The sequence below is a fragment of the Panicum virgatum genome, chromosome 9N (assembly GCF_016808335.1).
Source record: "Panicum virgatum strain AP13 chromosome 9N, P.virgatum_v5, whole genome shotgun sequence".
Classification (NCBI taxonomy): domain Eukaryota; kingdom Viridiplantae; phylum Streptophyta; class Magnoliopsida; order Poales; family Poaceae; genus Panicum; species Panicum virgatum.
In genome coordinates, this window is record NC_053153.1 from 12,739,737 (window position 1) to 12,758,835 (window position 19,099).

At 46.5% G+C, this 19,099-nt stretch overlaps 2 protein-coding genes across 4 annotated transcripts; one reads left to right on the forward strand and one right to left on the reverse strand.

The window, feature by feature from the left end:
• The first annotated feature begins 1,199 nt into the window (after window positions 1-1,199).
• LOC120690803 lies at window positions 1,200-3,613 on the forward strand. The gene is made up of 5 exons (XM_039973625.1): window positions 1,200-1,590; window positions 1,964-2,097; window positions 2,756-2,903; window positions 3,004-3,110; window positions 3,206-3,613. The coding sequence occupies exons 1-5, from the start codon at window positions 1,281-1,283 to the stop codon at window positions 3,245-3,247; spliced, it is 741 nt and encodes a 246-aa protein (XP_039829559.1). The 5' UTR covers window positions 1,200-1,280; the 3' UTR covers window positions 3,248-3,613.
• LOC120690801 (glucosamine inositolphosphorylceramide transferase 1-like) lies at window positions 2,431-6,647 on the reverse strand. Of its 3 annotated transcripts, none has more exons than XM_039973616.1 (4): window positions 6,374-6,646; window positions 6,166-6,288; window positions 5,702-5,869; window positions 2,431-5,596 (listed from the first exon to the last, which is right to left on the reverse strand). In XM_039973616.1, the coding sequence occupies exons 1-4, from the start codon at window positions 6,623-6,625 to the stop codon at window positions 3,914-3,916; spliced, it is 2,226 nt and encodes a 741-aa protein (XP_039829550.1). In that variant the 5' UTR covers window positions 6,626-6,646; the 3' UTR covers window positions 2,431-3,913. The 3 variants fall into 3 exon arrangements, with proteins under 3 accessions (XP_039829550.1, XP_039829553.1, XP_039829551.1); XM_039973617.1 differs by having other exon boundaries at window positions 3,496-5,596; window positions 5,702-5,817; window positions 6,358-6,647; XM_039973619.1 differs by lacking the exon at window positions 6,374-6,646 and having other exon boundaries at window positions 5,702-5,918.
• Between the last annotated feature and the right edge of the window lie 12,452 nt (window positions 6,648-19,099).

Genomic DNA, 19,099 nt, shown 5'->3' on the forward strand with positions numbered 1-19,099 from the left:
CCGTCACTCAAAGAAAAAGCACGAGACCAGTGTTTTTTAGCAGAGGAGATGCTAACCAGCCATTGAGATTCTATCGGTTTCATGTCAAATTGTCAAGGCTTTGTTCGAATATACAATAAATTATTTATTAGAAATCTCATAGTTTTTTTTCAAAATAAAAAAATTATAGCTCAAACTGATGTTTTGGCAGCACGGTTTCTAATTCTTTGTATTGGAATTGTAGGAAAATAAACTATAGGTAATACCCTACTTTGGGAATACCAGTAGTTTCCTAATAGTAGAGGAGTCCTTTCCCACAAAAGAACTAGTAAGAACATTCTTTTTGTGTAATATTTTGTGAAACAATTATCACCACACAACAACTCCGTGTAATTCTGCGAACTCAAAATTAACTAAAAAAACGGACTGAATAACTTCTGTTTTTATTTTTTGAAGTTAAGTTGGTAAAATTTATATTTCAGAAAATAACGTAAAAACTTTGTTTGAAACACCTCGATGTTGAAATCATTCACTATCACTAGCAAGGTTACAAACTATGATATCCTTTTAAATACTGCAACACCCAACCAGGACCTAAAACACCTTTTCCTTTTCTAGACAGAATGTTCTATGAACCTTTAACTACTTTAAGATTTATCCAGCACTTACTGGTTCAGGGTTATCTGAACGAACCCTATAACAAGAAAGATTCATCCAGAACTTGCTGTTTCTTTTGCTCCCTGAACCTTTATCAAGTATGATAAGCTAAGCTGCTCAAAAAAAAAAGTATGATAAGCTAAGATTCAGCCAGCACCAGCTGCTGGTTCCGTCTTCCGTGTTTGGTCTGCAAAATATCTTCATGGACATGAACTGCAAACAAACCATTCTCAGCTGTCTGAAGGCTTCACTTGGTTTTTGGATTCACGCACGCACCTTGTCGCGCGTGGATGTTTGTCACCACACATGGGAGAGCTCCAGTTTGTCACCGTGCCGCATGAACGACACGGGAGAGCAGCCTTGACACTGATCCAGTCATCCTTGGGACCGCAAGGGGATCAGAAGAAAACAAGGAGGCGCGCATGATCAGTATCTGACTGCCTGTTTTTTCAGTCCGAGCAGCTGCGACTCTCCACGGCACCGAAGGGCTCATCACCCCCGCCTCCTCCCACCCACCCAAGAGCTCACCCCCTCCGTCCTCTCGCACCTTATCTAACTCGTTTAAATACCCGCGCTTGTTCTCGGGGGAGAGAGAAAGGGTGGAGCTAGAGAGAGAGAGAGGGGGAGCCGGGGATTGGGGGCGGATGGCTCTGCTGCAGTGCCAGAGCCTGCCCGGCATTGGCTGCAGCGGCATCGCCCTGGCACGAGCGAGGGTGCAGCAATGTCTGGCAGCGGCGTCACACGCGCCCCTTCCGCCTCCCCTCCTGCGCGCCAATGGCGGCACGAGCACGACGGGCCGCTCCCCTGCCTCCGTTAAGGCCGGCGATGCGATAGGCTTCGGCCGGCGGGGACGGAGGGGCCTGCGCGTCGTCGCGGAGGCGGCGGCGGCGGCCAAGGTCACGCCGGTGTCGCCTGGCGGCGTCAGCATCAGCGACGTGCTCTGGCCTTCCGCCGGTGAGTCCCAAACTCTGGTGAGATGTTGCCATGGCCCATTGTTACTGCCTCCGACTCGTTTTCCTCTTTTGAAAATGATCTCGAAGGTGTTCTATTTTATTTCCACTCTGCGATGCGATCTGCTGACTGGTCATGGGCACGTCCTGGCTTTGCTGGCTCGCCTTTGTCTGAAGCTCCGAGCAGCTGAGGAGCTGCCAGAAGATGACAACTATTGCTTGCATATTTATTTCAGAAAAGAAATATTTCTTTGCATATCTCGACAAAGGAAAGGAGTAGAGGTTTTCATGGTTTTATAAGAACAAAGTTCAAGGAAGAGAAAGCCTTGCCTCTGAGTTTTTTTTTCTTCTTCTGCTGCAATGTTGATACCATGCAGGAGCATTCTTGGCCATGGCAGTACTGGGGAAACTTGACCAGGTGGTGGCGTACAAGGGAGTCTCCTTGACGATTGCGCCCCTTGGAGCGGTCTGCTGCGTGCTATTCAGCGCTCCAGGCTCACCTGCAGCCAAGGTTCGTGGTCAACAGTCATTTTAAATACAGCTAGACCATATTATACTTGTGACCCCACTAGGAACCTAGGACGTAAATGTACGCTCTGGGAACCAACGATAACACTTGAATGTTACAAAGATGTTATGTTCAAAATCATGTTAGGCATATCTGATTAACCATGGTTGATTTAAAGGTAACCAAATGAAAACGAGAGAGAAAAAAAAGGCAAAGATAACCTCAACCGAAGTGTGGCACTGTGGCAGACAAAAAAAAGGTGAAAAGCAAAGCATTGAGTTGCTAAAATAAATTTTCCACAAAAAAATTCTAATGCTTAAATTTAGTAACAAGGACTTCATCATTTACTGCCAAAGGAATTCTTTTGCCCATCAGCATATGCTTGTGGAGTTGACGAGTTGTGTAGGTTTCCAGCACAGTAAAATGGCATTGTTACAGACTACTTACAGTGAACCATCTTCCATTCTGAGATGATTTGAGATTTTAGAAACTTGTAGCACTCTCTTACAGCAAATCAAAAGCTCCTGGAATTCATCTATGATAATCAATACTAACCTTTCAGTTGATTTGGGAGTTGCGACTGTACAAACTTGTACCTACTCTTATGACGAACCAAAAGTTGTGTTTCATCTATACTAACACAGGTGGTAAAAACTTGCAGAAATACAATATGTTCGTTGCACAGATTGGTTGTGCCGCATTAGGTGTATTGGCCCTTTCGTTGTTTGGGCCAGGCTGGTTAGCAAGAGCTGCAGCTCTTTCTGCCTGCATAGCGTTCATGACCATCACAGGTGCCTCACATCCTCCAGGTAAAACTCCGATGAGAAATACGCAGTCTGGTTGCGTTGCATTTCATCTGTGCTTTGCTGAACTCTTGTTTTAACTGCTGCTTATATCTGGTTCTTGCAGCTGCAAGCTTGCCCCTCTTATTTATTGATGGCCCGAAGTTTCACAATTTGCAATTTTGGTATGCACTTTTTCCTGGAGCTGCAGGTTGCGTTGTCCTTTGCTTGATTGTAAGTAAATTGGACCTTGCAGCTTCCTGAAAGAACCAAAGGCTTAGTGCATTAAAAAATAGAACATTGACCCATATGCCACAAATTTTTTGCAGCAAGAGGTGGTGGTTTACCTAAAGAAGAACTTCAAGTTTTGATTCAAGCAGCATGACTTCATGACTTCTTGTGGCAGTGATTCCATTATTTATTCAATCATGTACCATAAATAACATGACCTGCATTTGCAAGAAGATGAGAAAATGTAGGTTTACTGTCACTTGGTTAAAGATGAAAAAAGACTTTCCTTGATACTTTCTACTGATCAAAGTGCAGAGCTACAAACGTGAAGTACATACCAATCTCTCATGGAATGAAGTCTGACAATTGCACACAACGAATTCCCGACTTTTCTTTTCTGGTAGCATCAGTCATGTAATGTAATTGTGCAAATTTAAATAATCAGGAATACTTCATGATAACCTCTGGCTCTGGTTATCTGAAGGGAGATCAAAGCATTTGTTCTAGAATAGAGTTGCAGTTGCATGAACAGTACCATAATTACAGTTTACTGACCCAGACACAGTACAGATCTCATTAAGAATTTGAAAAGATTAGACTTATAATGGATTTAGTAATCGATTTCAGTGCAAGGACATGGCACACACAAAAGGAAGAATCTTTGAGAAACTTACACATAGGGATGTGCCAACAAACTATGAATCACACTGCACTCATCCAAAACTCGAGTTACTACCTTATAATTATAAACATTGCTGATCAGGCTCTTTTCGAATCAAGAAGAAGCTACCTAGATATCTTTGTCATTATGCATCCCAGCCATCACCTCGGCTGTTAAAGAACCTCTTGGAAGTCAAATTCCCATAGATTCCTGAAAATATAGCAAGGCATTTACTCCTAATATGGTAATGTGCCTGTGTGTTACGACTAATGGCTACTCCTGAGAACTTAGACATATCAATTGCCCAAGCTGGTTTTACATACTCCACTGTACTCGTCGAGCTTTCATTTGCAAACAGGAAATTCAGGAGAACATCCTCACAATTAAAGAAACTATCAACAATCTGCCTTCCTATTTCAGCCTCTTCGCTCCAGTATCTCTTAAAGGCCAGCTCATGATCCATAAATGCTGCTCCTGTCAGTATGATGTTATAACCTCCTTGTTGCCGAGCATACCTCTCGTTGCGGTATTCCAGAGGCCTGCCCTCAGCAAGGCGTGGATAGTAACCAACAATCCTATCAGGATGCTCCCTCCAAACCTTGAATCCACGCTCTAAGTCATCACATGTCATCATGATATCATCATCAAGCTCCATAACAGCTTTTGTCTTAATTTCTTTGTCTATGTTGAATCTGTTGTTTAGTGTGTTTTTATTTTCAATTCTGATCCTAACAGGCACCATCGACTTCAATTCACCTAGGGATGGGGGTCGACCTTTGTTCCAGACCACTACAATCTCCCTGACTGATGCACATTTGGAGTAATGCTCCACAAACATCTTCAGATTCCAAAGTCGGGCATCATACGTCATGGTCAACAATGTGAACTGTGAATACCTGCCCTTAACAGGATACGACTCTTCTGCTCCATTGCCACCAAAGATAAAGTGAGTCCCAAAACAGGTTAGGACCACTAATATCAATAATATTACAGCTATGTAAACTCTGCCTTTCCGACCTCTGTAATTAATTCTTCCACCAATAAGAGATCCCAACTTGTTAACATTGCAGATAAGCGAACTAAACTTATGGCATAGAAAGACCTGCTTCTCAGTTTTCAAGGTGTCACTCCGTTTTTCAGTATGTGGTAAATACCATCTGAGTGGTAAGATGCACTTGATCGCACCAATAAGCACACCGAGAAGCAGAACTGAAATCGAAGCAACACCATAAAACATGTAGCCTACAGTGAGACGATGAACCGAGTCACCCAAGGGCACTCTGTCTCCATCCATTACCCCAATCCAAAGCTGACCTAATGGATGCTGCTGGATATCAAGGTGATGGGATCTTGCACCATTCCATGCATTTCGGCCCTTGAAGGGTTTCTCAAGGTCAAACGAGACCGCAACTTCCTTGTATTGATTTGCTGTCAGGACTTCAACTTTGAACACTTGGATATTATAGCCAGATTCAGCACCACGGTCTTTGCCTATGCGATAAAGATTGCCATTGTAGATGAATGGCCTGCCTCCATTTCTGGCACTCGGCCTGTTGTCCTTATTATTATGAGCTGGGTTCTGCTTGTGCGGGTTCCATGGACCAAGAGGAGAGCTGCTGTACCAAATACAGAGTTCTCCTCTCTGCTTCGAGCCATAAGAACTTATATCAGATCCAAGGAGCCAATAGGAACCCTGGAAATTTATGACGACTGAATCTACAAGTGGCCTCTCCATAAGGACTTTTTCTAATTTCCAGTTAAAGGGAAAATCCACAGCGTAATACAATCGAAGGTTCCCTTTTTTGCTGCTTTCAGGCACCATGTATGTCTGAAGTAATGTAAAGAAAATGGAAGAAAGAAGAATTAGAACATTAGGGCTTATTTGTGAAGGATAAAAAATGCACAGTATTATCTGACACGTCAATAAGTATACCTTGTTTTCATAGCTAAACACATAAGGATAAGAAAGGTGCCACTTCTCATCCAACACTACACCCAGCTGCTGCCATGTTGCACCGGCATCCTTGCTAATGGCAGCAGCAATGTCGCCTTGTAAAGTAACAGGGTCTTTAGTCTCGAAAAACATATAAATGGCATCCCCCTAAAGACATCATAGTTTTGCATTCATCAGACATATAAATGGCATCCCCCTAAAGACATCATAGTTTTGCATTCATCAGGTGTCAGGAGAAACTGCAAAAATACTATTTTGAAACTACAACGGAGCATCAGAATCGTGACATTGTGGTGAGGTAATCATGAGTTCGTGATTACGAAGTCAACCCTTTATAAAATTGATGCAACATGTGACATCGGTGGTGTAACTTTCCCGTATCTGCATTGTACATTCCCCCTTATTAAAGTGCTAAGACTAGGAAAGCCAGCGAAGTTCCAAACCTGGATGAAGAGAAAGGGGTTGGCGACGAAGCTGCTGGGGAATCCAGCCCCCGCCACGTCCGCGCACGTCACCACTGGGTTCGCCACCGGCCACGCCGCTCCACCGCCACTGGAGATCCCCCACTGAGGCCACAGAAACCAAGTTAAACAGCAGCACCACAAGGGGACTAGGAGAGGGAGAAGGGGGTTTACTGGGGGAGCTGGTTACGTGCTCGATTGGCTTGAGGGAGAAGGGGGAGTCCCCGAGGAATACGCCGGCGGACCAGGAACCCTCGGCGTCGGTGCGGCACAGGCGGGTGGCCGGCGGGTGCGGGAAGCGGGGGAAGGCGGCGCGGGAGTAGGCGAGCGCTGCGAGAACGAGGAACGACAGCGTCGCGGCGAGGTAGGCGGGAGCGGATGGCGCTGGAGGCTGGCGGCGGCGATGCGCTCCCACCGCCGGCAGAGGGGGTGACGACTGCATCGGTGGCGGTTAGAGAAGGCAGATCGCCACGTGCGCCTCTCTCTATCAGTTTGGGACGTACGTAGGCCCCAGCTGTCAGTAATACAACGCAGGAATCACCGGCTGCACTAATTTTTCTTGATGAGTTTCGAAAAAAAAATTATGAGTGTTACCACCTGTTTGGTATGAATATTCAACCACCGCACCTCAAATTGGTATGAATATTGCGTCCACCGATCGGATTCTTGACTCACTTCTTTCGATATCCATAAAATGGCCATCTTCTTTGATTTCTCACTATATGCCTCTTACCTAATCCGTACCTGCAAAACTATGTATGCAGCCATGCATAATTGACCGTGGATGTTTATTGAACATACAGGTTCATGATTCGTCCACCAGCTTGATGCGAGTTTGGTGTTCCCAATCTCTCATGGCATTCCACCTATCAAGAGATCTCCAAGGGAATGGGAATGAGTTAACACCTTTTTTTTACAATCCTACAAGTAGAATCCATGAGAATGAGCTTTGATGACGTTGGATCTTGAAGTGCACTCAAGTAGTACTTGAATGGTTGTATTGCAATGTTCATTCTTTTTTACCTATGCTTTTGATTATTTCCTACTCATAATTAGAGAAGTCACTAATACTAAAATAAATCAATTATCAAATGTGTAAATACAATATCACTAACTAGACTAACTTGTGTGGGAATTAATAACCAACTACCAAAACATAATCGTCAGCAACCAATAACCCAGGAAACACTGCAGCTCAAATACACATTACAACTTACAACACTTACTAATATTGTTGGAAACAAATGCAAGCACTAACTTGATTATATTACTGCAATGATTACCAAAGTTATGAGGGTGGCTACCTCCGTGGATTCTTCGTCTTGTGATTACATTACTGCAATGCTTACCAAAGATATGAGGGTGGCTACCTCCGTGGATTTTTGTCTTGTAACTGCACATCTTCCTCAAGAATTGCTGGTGTCGAAAATCGTATTCACCTTTTAGCATAGCTGCTCTTGTGAATTTCTTGTAATAGTCATTTGTTGAGTACGCGTAAGTCTCGAAAAACTGGGAGAAAGGTTGCCCCTCAACACATACGAGGCCTTGATCTATGACTGGCTTAGATTTTCAGTTTCCACTACTATCTTAATCAAGTGTATCTGGAATATGGGTGTTGGATATATATATATAGGCTGGCTTTCAAGAAAGCCTTTTCTGCCATGGTGAAGACTGAATACTGTGTTTCAGTTTCTTCATGGAAACATATATGCTACACATCGGGAAGAACACAGGTAGATACGCACGATTGTGTGAACTTTTATAATAACGTAGCTGCTACTTAACTGACTGATCATACGCATGCATAATGCGCTGGGCAACTGCTCAGTCAACATGGCTAATGGATGTGCTCGTTCATTAATTCCAGCATGAAAGTCTGGTGCTCGGCTGTATATGGCATGCTGTTGTGACCCCAACCTGATATGTTGGTACCTCAGCGCATTTGTGCAGGGTACGACGAGTACATTACCGCACGCGGTGTAGCATCGCAAGGGCCAAACTAAAGTTGGAATAGTTGAGCATAACAGCTAAAATGGCATGTCTGTTATCTATATGCCACTATACCAGTTTACATCCAGTAAGATTTGTGTTGCTCAGGGCGCAAGATTTGTGTTGCTCAAGACGCATCAACACATGATTGAGCATGCACATTATAGACTCTTGTTCATTCCAATAATATATTTTTTTCACTGTACATTTATTATAAGCCAACATCCAGCTAGAAACATAGGTTGGCAATAAAGGTGAGAAAATAGTGTTGTCCAAAAACAATAGTGTTTTTATGCTACCGTGATGTTGTCCAAAAAAACAATAAGGTATGGATCTACACATAAGATACATTCAACCTGTCTCGATCCGTATCTTATCTGTAGGTGGATAAAAACACCAACAAAACCACCGAAGCCGATTGAATGTTGTTCTTCACCTACGTGCCAGCATACACTATTCAGTTTTCACCAATATCTTATCTTAGTCCAGTAGCAACGTTGGCCCCGGTGGTGAAGACTGTTTTAGGCTCTGTATGGAAACGAGTGGAGAACGAGGCAACATCGCTGCAGTTCTATTTATAATGGAGTGATAGTTACTCCACTGAGTCCTGACTCGTCATGCAGAAAGTAAGGCTACTCCACTTTGCACGACACGCGCCACAGGCCACAGCTAATGAATGGGCAAGATCTATCACCGTTCAAACATGCACATGATATGATGCTCCGTCCTTTCTAGGGAGGCGTCACGTACGGTACGTCCAACCACAGCCAGAGTGCCAGACGGCAGACGGTGCGGCATGAGCGACCGCCTCCCTCCACCGTGCTTTGACTACTGCTTTCCCTGGTGCATCCCCTGCATGTGCTGGTGCGCAGCGGAGCAGGCGGCGTGGGCCGGCCGGGCAGGGGCGCGGCTTTGCCCGAGGGCCCCGAGCGATCTCCCGGCCGGGACAACACAGCCGGTGGGCAACGCGAACTCCTCCTGGCCTGGTCGGTCCAAGGCTACTGCAACGGGCGGGCTCCTCTCTTGTTGTTCATCCCCGAGCACGTGGCCAACGATAGCATGGAGGAGCGGCTGCTACCCGACGATGTCTATTTCGAATCTCTTACGCTCGTCAGATTCCATCCTTTCAAGGAAGTTGCCCTCGCAACTGATTCACTCGAAAGGGGGCTTGGTTATCAGTTGGAGTACCCCAAGGATTGAAGACTTAATCCTAAAGCGTGCCCTACATGACATAAACAAATCTTTTGTGCCGGTCGATCGTAGAATTAGGATTTCGGATCCAACGGACCTGGTTTTTTTTTTGTCTTTCGTTTTGCCACCGTCGGTCACTCGGTCCGGTGCATGCTCGACTGCATCTGGCCGTCCTCGACGGCTTCCCCCTCCACACGTCCTAGTACGGTTTTCCTCTTCCATCGCCGCTCCTGTTGCCCATCGGACTGCCCTGTGGCAGGCTGGCAGCCAGCATCACCACCGGCTCGCCCTGTGACCCCGCGCTCACCGCCTCCACATGGCTGGCCAGACAATTTTGGCTCCCAACCAAACAATCGCGTCGCCCAGCAAGATAGTACAACGAAATCCGAACCTCGCAACGCGCGCGTCGTCAGGAATCTCTACAAATTTCATGCGCCTGCTATTTAAGAGAGGTGAAAAATGAAGTCCAAGCAACGCTGCAACAGATAGATACTCGATCGGAATCCATCTCCGCCTCCGACGCAGCTGACCGATTAGCGCAGAGGCGACGGACTCCGACTTCGAGTTGGTCTCGGTGACCGACACCGACCTCTATCGTCTTTGCCGAAACCGCAGCGGACTCTGGCCCAGCCGCAGACGAGCATCATAGATGCCCGGCAGTCGGCGGCTCCGCTTCATGAAGTGGGGAAAAGGAGCAGAGCGCTGCACGTACGGCTTGCTTGCCCGATGGAGATGGACATGATGACGAGGCTGCTGCCCGACGACGCGCTCGCGGCGGTGCTCGCCCGCCTCGCGCCGCGCGGCCTGGCCGCGTGCCGCTGCGTCTGCAGGGCGTGGCGCGCCGTCGTCGACGCCCGCGGCCTGCTGCGCGCGGACCTCCTCTCTCGGTCGGCGGCGTCTACCTGGGCGTGTCCTACTGCGGGTTCCCGCCGCTCTTCCGCCGCCCCTCGGCGGCCATCCGCGGCGACCTCGACTACCTGCCGGGCACCGCGACGACCGACGGCGACGGCGACGACGCCAACTCCACCTGGTGGGTCCGGGGCCACTGCAACGGGCTCCTCTTGTTCCCCGAGCACGTGGTGAACCCTGCCACGCGACAGGTCGCGCGCCTCCCCCCACTGCCGGCCCAAGCATCAGGGGACGGCTTCTACCGCAACGTGTATCTGGTGTTCGATCCGACTGTGTCGCCGCACTACGAGGTGTTCTCGATCCCCGCTGTTCCTTACCGAGAGGGGTCGGAATGGCCACCGTCGCCCTACACCATGTGCGTCTTCTCGTCGAGAACATGGCAGTGGGAGGAGAGATCCTTCGTCCGGGAAGGGCCTGCCAGGGGTGCTCTCGCCAGGAAATACAGCCACTATAATAGCTACAGCGTCTACTGGCGGGGAGCCCTGTACGTCCAATGCAAAGATAACTTTGTCATCAGGTAACTATACTACTATATATAGTATGTGTGTGTGTGTGCTCTCGCCAGGAAATACAGCCACTATAATAGCTACAGCGTCTACTGGCGGGGAGCCCTGTACGTCCAATGCAAAGATAACTTTGTCATCAGGTAACTATACTACTATATATAGTATGTGTGTGTGTATATATATATTATTCAGCGCCCCGGCGGCGCTACCACCGTCCGACGAGCCAGTAAAAGCACCGCTCTTTTTAAATTCGTAGCATAAACGTAGCTACTACAATCAATGCGCTTCAACTCCAACAAATTGACTGAGCACCCACTAGAGAGATAGTAAAAACTCCCATCTAAATGATTAATTAGACGCAAAACCTTTTACGGTCCATGTTGCCAACATCATCCATTTTAATACGAGGACGGTTGGAAACTCGGGGATTTTGCCATTAATACCACCTGCTGCAAATGGCGGCTTTTCCTCCCCTAATTTCCTCTCCCCCTCATTAATTGCCATCCCCTCTCTCCCTCACCACCTAGGGGCCCTGCAAACTCGCCGGAGATGCTCATCCCTAGAGGCTCCGATGGACCAGTTGGAGACTCATGACGTCGGATCCCCCTCTCCCCTCGCCTCACCCGATGCTTCATCAAGTTGTGATTTGGGATGCCACCACCGTCGTCGACTGGGCATAGCCATGATTCAGGTGTCCACCTGGTGGGGCTCGACCACCACTGCTGCCGGCTAGTCGGAGCCATTGGCTGCCATCAGCTCAACCTCTGGTGGAAACGAGGTGAGTTCAACCACACCTACATGCTTGTTCGATCCACCACAATAGTTCTGAAGATTTTTACTCCTAATGCGTCATCAGAAGAAACTAAGAATGCATTTTTACTCCTTGATCTGGATAGCAGCAGGCAGTTGATGATGTCCAAGGCACGGTGGTGCTCGCTTTTACTCCTTGATCTGGACAACAGAAGGCAGTAACAACAACCACTCCATGATACACCGCACGGCGAGCACGCTACAGCAGCAGTTCATGGCTCTGTGTCCATCAGTTTATGACGATTTCAGAAGCTAGCAATCTTATTTTTTTTATCATTGTACTCAAGCTACCATTTTAGGAATTTTTATCTCATCCAAATGATGTCCATAGTTCCAAAATTTTTTTTGTAGTAGTAACATCACGCGCTGCAATTAATACTCCCACTGAAAGCCTTATAGCTTCCTGTAAGAAAACTTTGTGCCACGTTTGATATCAATATTTTTTTACTATGCATAAGTAATTGATTCATATTCAACTTTTAGTATCAAATTACTTTTCAATTCAACTTGTAGTAATTATTCCTATATTGTACTTTTCGACACAACTAACAATAATTTATCTCTCCTGATAACTCGTAGTGTAATTGCTCATATACACTCGATATAATATTTTAGTGTTCAAAGGAATGTAGAATAGGCAAGGAGTAATAACTAACTTGTATTTTAGTGTTCACATAGGCAAGGAGTAATAAATGTCCGTATAAACAAGAAATAATCCTTGGAGACCAAGTGTATAACTGTGTAGAATTCAGCAGGTGCCCGAGGATCCAAGAAATCAATGGTGCTGAAAATCAGATGTAAAATTTGTCTACATCTAGTTTTTATGGTTGCAGAACAAACTAGTAGATTTTTACGGTCCTAGAGCTTGGCCGACCTCTGGTTGGAAGTGCTGCTGCTGCGCTTTTTACTCCCACCCACGTCAACAACATAATTTTAGCTTGTCAGGTTGTCAGGAGGTCCGGCGACTGCGCGCATGATTACCGGTTAACTAAAACTGCACAAAAACTTCCAGCAGAGGTGCTTTATTGACATGTCTGACCGTCAAAAGTGCAATCATTTCCATTACCGCGACAACCCAGTGTCTCCGTGGCCAACTCTGCATTAAAATCATTCATTAACCCTCTTTTTACTACCCCTCAATGTTTAAAATCATTCATTAACCCTCTTTTTACTACCCCTCAATGTTTGCACCGTAATTTCTCCCGCCGGACTGTGGGCGAGCGTTGAATACTATTCAACATCCGGGATGCTAAATAGACCAGTCATATATATATCATTTAATTTTGACGACTACTGATTGCAGACTTGACCTGTCCGCTAGCAAGTACCTTCTGATTGAACCACCGGAACTTGGCCCATGGGGATATTATCAGCTTCATGTAGGAAAATCGGAGAAGGGTGTGTACTGCACGTATATCCCTTATCGGAGTCGACTGAAGGTCTGGTTCCTTAACGAATCGTCTGACAAGATGGAGTGGGTGTTGAAATGTGAGAATGACCTTGAGCCCACGCAAGTATGCCGCTTCAGTCACGATGAACGAGTCGATACCCCCTGGCTGTTACACTGCTACAATGAAGATAAATACTATGCCGATTGTTATTACAGTGACGACGAATCACCAGCATACCACCGAAGCGGAGACGGATGGCCTTCTGATAATGATATGGCTCTCTATAGGAAAGGTTTCCGATCTCTTTCTTTCCTCGGATTTCATCCTTTCAAGAGGTTGCCTTCATAAGACTATCTCCAACACATGACCTATACCCAAATTTGAGTCATTCACAGTGTATTTGCCTGCCAAAAACACTCCCCAACAGCTGACCTAAACAGGTGACGCATTTTGGGTACTGGACCGAAGGCAAGGCAAAACTGCGTCGTTCAGGACGAGAGACGCAAACCTCTGGCGCCGGTAGCGGTGGGCCCAGGGCGCGGCTCCTCCCTCCCTTCCGGTTGCTGGGATGGGGCGAGGGCGATGCCATTTTGGGTCGCTATCCGCTGTTGGAGACCGGGTAGTTTTGCGTTACTTGGGCTTTCCCTGTACGCCACCCAAACATCAAATAGGTCTCGTTTTTGCCTTGTGTCTGTTGGAGACAGTCTAAGTGAGTCACACGAAATAGGGCTTGCCTATCACTTGAACAACTCAAGGATTGAAGACTTAGGCAGCTTAATCCTAAAGCGTGTCCTAAAGGACATAAGCCAATCTTTTGTGTACACACCATGTTGGATAGGCGAGCTCCCTACAAAGAATTATGTTAGAAACGCCCAATCTTTCTATTAAACAGTTGAACGAATGAAAATAGCCCTTCTTGTGACTTATGTACGATTTGACCAGCCAAATTATTGTTTTTTTTCATTTTTTAATCAAGTTTCATGGCTACTTTTGGATCCAAACATGCCAAACTCACGCCCTCTTGCTTGCTTCATGTTTTTTTTACCATGTGAGCAACACCATGTTGCGTTGTGGGCTTGTAGCTTATGCAGAGATAAGAGATTTAATATCGCGAGTACGAGAAAAGAGGCACGAAATATATACCAAACCAAATAAACATGGCACCTAGGCATCTGGGTTAGCTAGCAGGATGAAGAGCAAAACCTCCATGATCCTGCAAAGCCTGCCAACACATGGCTGCTTGACGAAACTAGACGACACCGGAGACGGTGTCGAGCTCCATGGGCAACAACTAGAAGTCTAGAACAACACACTATGACACCACAGATACGTTCCCATGGAAATCATCTAAACTAGAGCATCTATAGCCACCTCTGATCGATGGATGGGGAGACAACCGTTAGAGGTCTTGGTGCATCAGTGCCGCGCCTGTGCCTCCTCCAGCTTCCTTGATGGTGATGCCTATCTCATCGTCGTCTTCCTCATCGTTTTCATCTTTGCCATGGTTCCGGCCTAAACCTACACATACCTCTCTCGGCCGCTTGAGAAGATCGAGGATGGAAAGTGCATGGACCGCATCGCAAATCCAATCAAGCAATCGCCCGCTAGTTCTGAATCCAACACTCGATTTGACACGATGCTAGCTGTCAGTACCCACAAAATCAAATAGAAGGCTTCCATCCCAGCGCACCCATGTGGTGGACCCCATCCTGATTAAAGCACCGCACCTGTGTGTAAGGATGAAAACGGAGTGAAAAATTTACGTCCCGTCCCGCCCGTATTTTTATATTTATCCCGTCTATTTCTATATTTACAGAAAAATACGGTAATGGGACGGGAAGCGGGAAGGGTATTAGTTCCGTATTTATAAAATCCGGGAAAAAAATAGACACACCATATGTACTTTATGTTCCTCAACATCAATACATGTACTTCACGTAGAAACAAGAAATATTGATCATATTTTTTAAAAATAGCTTGTGCAAAGGAGTGTCTAGCGTTATATTCATGCGAAGTGAATGGTGATTAATGCATTCCGGTATATTTTCCGGTTCCCGCCCGTTTCCGTAACCGTTATATCCTGTTTCCGCTCCCGTACCCGGCTATTCCGCTCCCGCTCCCATTTTCCGTAATAAAAACAGAAATGGAAATGGTTCAAGGATTTTTCTGCTCGTTCCTGTCCGTTTTCATCCCTGCCTATGTGATGCACAATTTTCTAGTAGAGAGAGCTATTCTTATTTACATCTGCCACCGAGCGGAGTGGTGGAGCTCCAATGGGAGTCCAATAAGTTTTTTTTATCATAATCCTATCTCAAAATTTTGGCCACCAATTTATGTTCATAATTTTTAGCTTATATTTTGCTTTCACAATTTTTTCACCTTTTTTCCTCTGTCTCAGATCCAGATTATGTGCCAATTTTTGTTCATAAATTATGTGTACAAAAAAAGTTCACAAATTATGTTCACACATGGTATATATTTATTTTTTTCATAACTTCTATCTACATAGTTTATTTTTCATGATTCATGAAGTATGTGAAAAACCTTTGCGCACAAGTTATGTGCATGCTTTGTATTCACTAGTTATGTGAAAAAAATTGTGTGCGCCATTCTATGTTCATAAGTTATACTCACTCCGTTCTAAATTATAGGTCATTTGACTTTTTTGACACCAAATTTGACCACTCGTCTTATTCAAAAAATTTATGCAAATATAGTCAAATTTAAACCATTCTTTAAGAACTTGTATTAATAAAGCAAGCCACAACAAAAGAAGTGATGTTTTGCACAAATTTTTGAATAAAACGAGTAGTCAAACTTGGGGTTGAAAAAGTCAAACGACTACAATTTGGAAAGGAGGGAGTACAAGTTTATTCATAAACTTTTTGCATCTAAATTCCTGGAGTGCAAATTTATTTGTATGTATAAATTTTGACTAGGTAATATGCTCATGCGTTGCTACGGACAAAATTGGTAAGCATCGGAGATGTATAGTCATTCATGCGTTAATTTGTAAGGATCTACGTGATCGAGTCGTGAACGAAGTGCTAGTCCGATACGCATACGAGATGGACTAAAGCTGACCTGTCAATGATACAACACGGATTAAACTTAAATTTTAGATGGAAATATTATGTGCTTTAGCAGTGGCGGATCCAGACTAGAAAAGAAGGGGGGCTCAACTACACACTGTTCATCTTCAACCTTGAGCTTTCTTCAATGGCAGGGGAAAAAAATCAAGGGGGGCTCCAGTGGAGTTTCCGGGGGCAGGGGCCCTGCTGGATCCGCCCCTGTGCTTTAGAACTAGATCTAGATGTAGATAGAGAAATTTTGTGTACGAAATTACATGCGCCAGAGAAAAATTGACAGCGCGCGAGGCGCCCAAGAGGATGCGGAAGGCTCGAGAGAAGCTAGAAAGGTAATACTCCCTCGTCCCATAATGTAAGCACTTGTAGGACTCAAAAATTTTCCCACAATATAAGCATTTGTGCTGTCTTATGGGTCCCACACACACATTGGATTCCCCAGCTCGCAATACCCATCGTGCGCTGAGAAAAGAAAGGGAAAAAAATCCCCAATCTCTCGTAATCTCCTTCCCCACAACCGCAAGCGCCCCACCCTGCTCCCTCCGCCGGCGAGCCGGCCAGCCGCTCCGCCTCCTCGCTGCTCCCTCCACCAGCGGATCGAGCGCCCCTCCGCCCCCTCCCTGCTCCCTCCACCGGCGGATCTAGCGACAGTGGTGGCGGCGGTGTAGGGGCTCGCGGTGGTCGCGTGGGTGGGTCGCGGCGGAAGCCACGCCGTGGAGTAGGGCGAGGGGAGGAGGCGAGCTGCGCTGTGAGCGGCAGGGGGAGGTCGAATCGGCGCTGGCCTCGAGCGGCGGCGGCGGGCCTCGAGTGGCGGAGGCGGGCCTCGAGCGAGTGGCAGCCGTGGCGGGCCTCAAGCGGCGGCCTGCCATCCTTCCCCCTCCCCTGAGTGCGCCGCCGCCCTCCTTCCCCCTCCCCTACGCGCACGTGACGAGCAGGGACGAGCGCCCTTCCCCCATCCGGCGCTTCGTCATTGGCCTCCTTCCTCCCCCATGGAAGGGACGACTGAGGCGAGGTCATGAGGGGGCGATGCGTCGTGCTATGGCGGCGTTGGCGTGGCTCCCTGACGAGGACGCTGGTGCTAGAGCAGTGGTGTCGGTGGGACCAGCAAATGCGGGGTGCGCGGGAGCAGCGGACACGGCGGCGGGAGGCGCGGCGGCTATGTTCGCGGCACGCGCTGCGGCGGCGTTGGCGGGCCATGCTGCGGCCGCTCCGTGGCCGGCTGCAGCGGCGCCTACGGGTGGCGCATCCCCGGTGTTTGCAGGGCGTGTTGGTCCCCTTCCGTCTGCAGCCTTGGATTGTGCCGCAACGGCGGCTCCTCCAGTGACTTGGTGTGCAACCGGCCAAGCTGCGATGATAGTTCTGCCTGAGCACCTTCATCAAATGGGTAATCGTCTACATCTCTCCTTCGTGGCCATATGTTGACATCTTTTGGATAATGCTACGTGTATAATGGATGATGGTAGTACTAGTGTGTATAATGGATGATGGCAGTACTAGTCAGAAGGATAGTTGACTGTGGTAGTCGATTGGGTGATGCTTTTGTGCCTCATGACATGCTTTTGTGACTGTGGTGTTAACTCATGTATAAATCAATGGCAGTATATGAATAATCCCATAAGCATAAAAGCATGTATTATAGTTCCATTAGTTTGCACCAAAAGACATATGCTTCCTTCCTCCCCATACCACCAACATCTACAGCAAACGACATAACTTCCCTCTTACCCCTGTATGACCTAGCAATATATACACCAAAAGACATGCTTCCCTCCTCCCCACACCTGAACAAGCATCATGTACAGCAAAATACCCATCCTTCCCGTTGCACTTATTATGCAGCAGCCAGTTGTTGTAGGACAGCTTCATACAGCTCCTCATCGACACTAAGGCTATCAGGAAGCATTCCTGCAGCCTCTAGCCCATTCTTGTTCATATGGGGGATCTTATATCCATTTCCTCCTCCTTTTTTCATGACTTCTATCATGCACCCTTGTAGAGTCAAGAAGACATTTCTAATTTTGGATTCATCATAAGAACAAAACTCTCTTTGCACATTCCGAATTAACTCATCCATGTTCTTGGACCTTGTAAGAAATGTCTTTGATTGTAGGGATGCGAAGAAACCCAGGTCTAGAACATTTAAATCCGGTGAGTTAGCTGGCTGGTTAAAGATGCGAATGTCTAGCCCAGTTTGGCGAACCGCGAGACAAAATGCTTCATCATTTGGTTCTATATGTGTGCGTGCGTTATCTTGTTGGATCCAGATTGTCTCTCGTCTCGCTTCCCGGGGCCACTTTGTAACAATAGCTGGAAGAACCTTAGTGATAAGGTAGCTTCTACTAACATCTCTTGTTACATTGATTGGTTTTGTGACTAGAGTACCCTTGTCTCTATATTTGCTGCCTCTTTGTGCTGGTTCCTGCAACAAGAGACAGCAGAATTAAATTGGCAACCTTGGCCTAACGCAAACAAACAAAAAACATCTGCATTGGTGAGTAGAAGTACACCTGTCTCACAAAGGGCCATATGCCTAGTTTGCCATCGAAGTAGCATTTCCCTTCATTATCATATCTTGGCTCAGTTACAGCACATAGGAGCATACATTTAGGAATAGAATTCTTGTTATGAATTGTTCTCAACGGATCCTCTTCCTCGGGCAGCATGTAGTACTTCTTTGCTTTTTTGTGGTGTTGAACCATTTCTCGTCAATGTGAATAATGTTTTTCATATCAATAAACTGCAATGTACCACCATCTATCATGGATACACAATATTGCAGCCGTGCCTTCTTGTTGTCATCTCGCAAATATGGCTTGAGAGTGTTTGAGTGTCGAGGTAACTTGCCTTGTGTGAACCAGCGGTGCAGTGTGGATCTTGTGACACCTAGTTCATGAGCTAGAGCCCTAAGAGTGGTCCTTTTATCCAAAGGTATTGTTGCAATTCTAGACATATCAATGGCAACCTTTTTGCGACCACAATTTTTTTTCCTTTTGCATGATACATCAACCGGCACACCTTCAGCAAGGCACTTCTT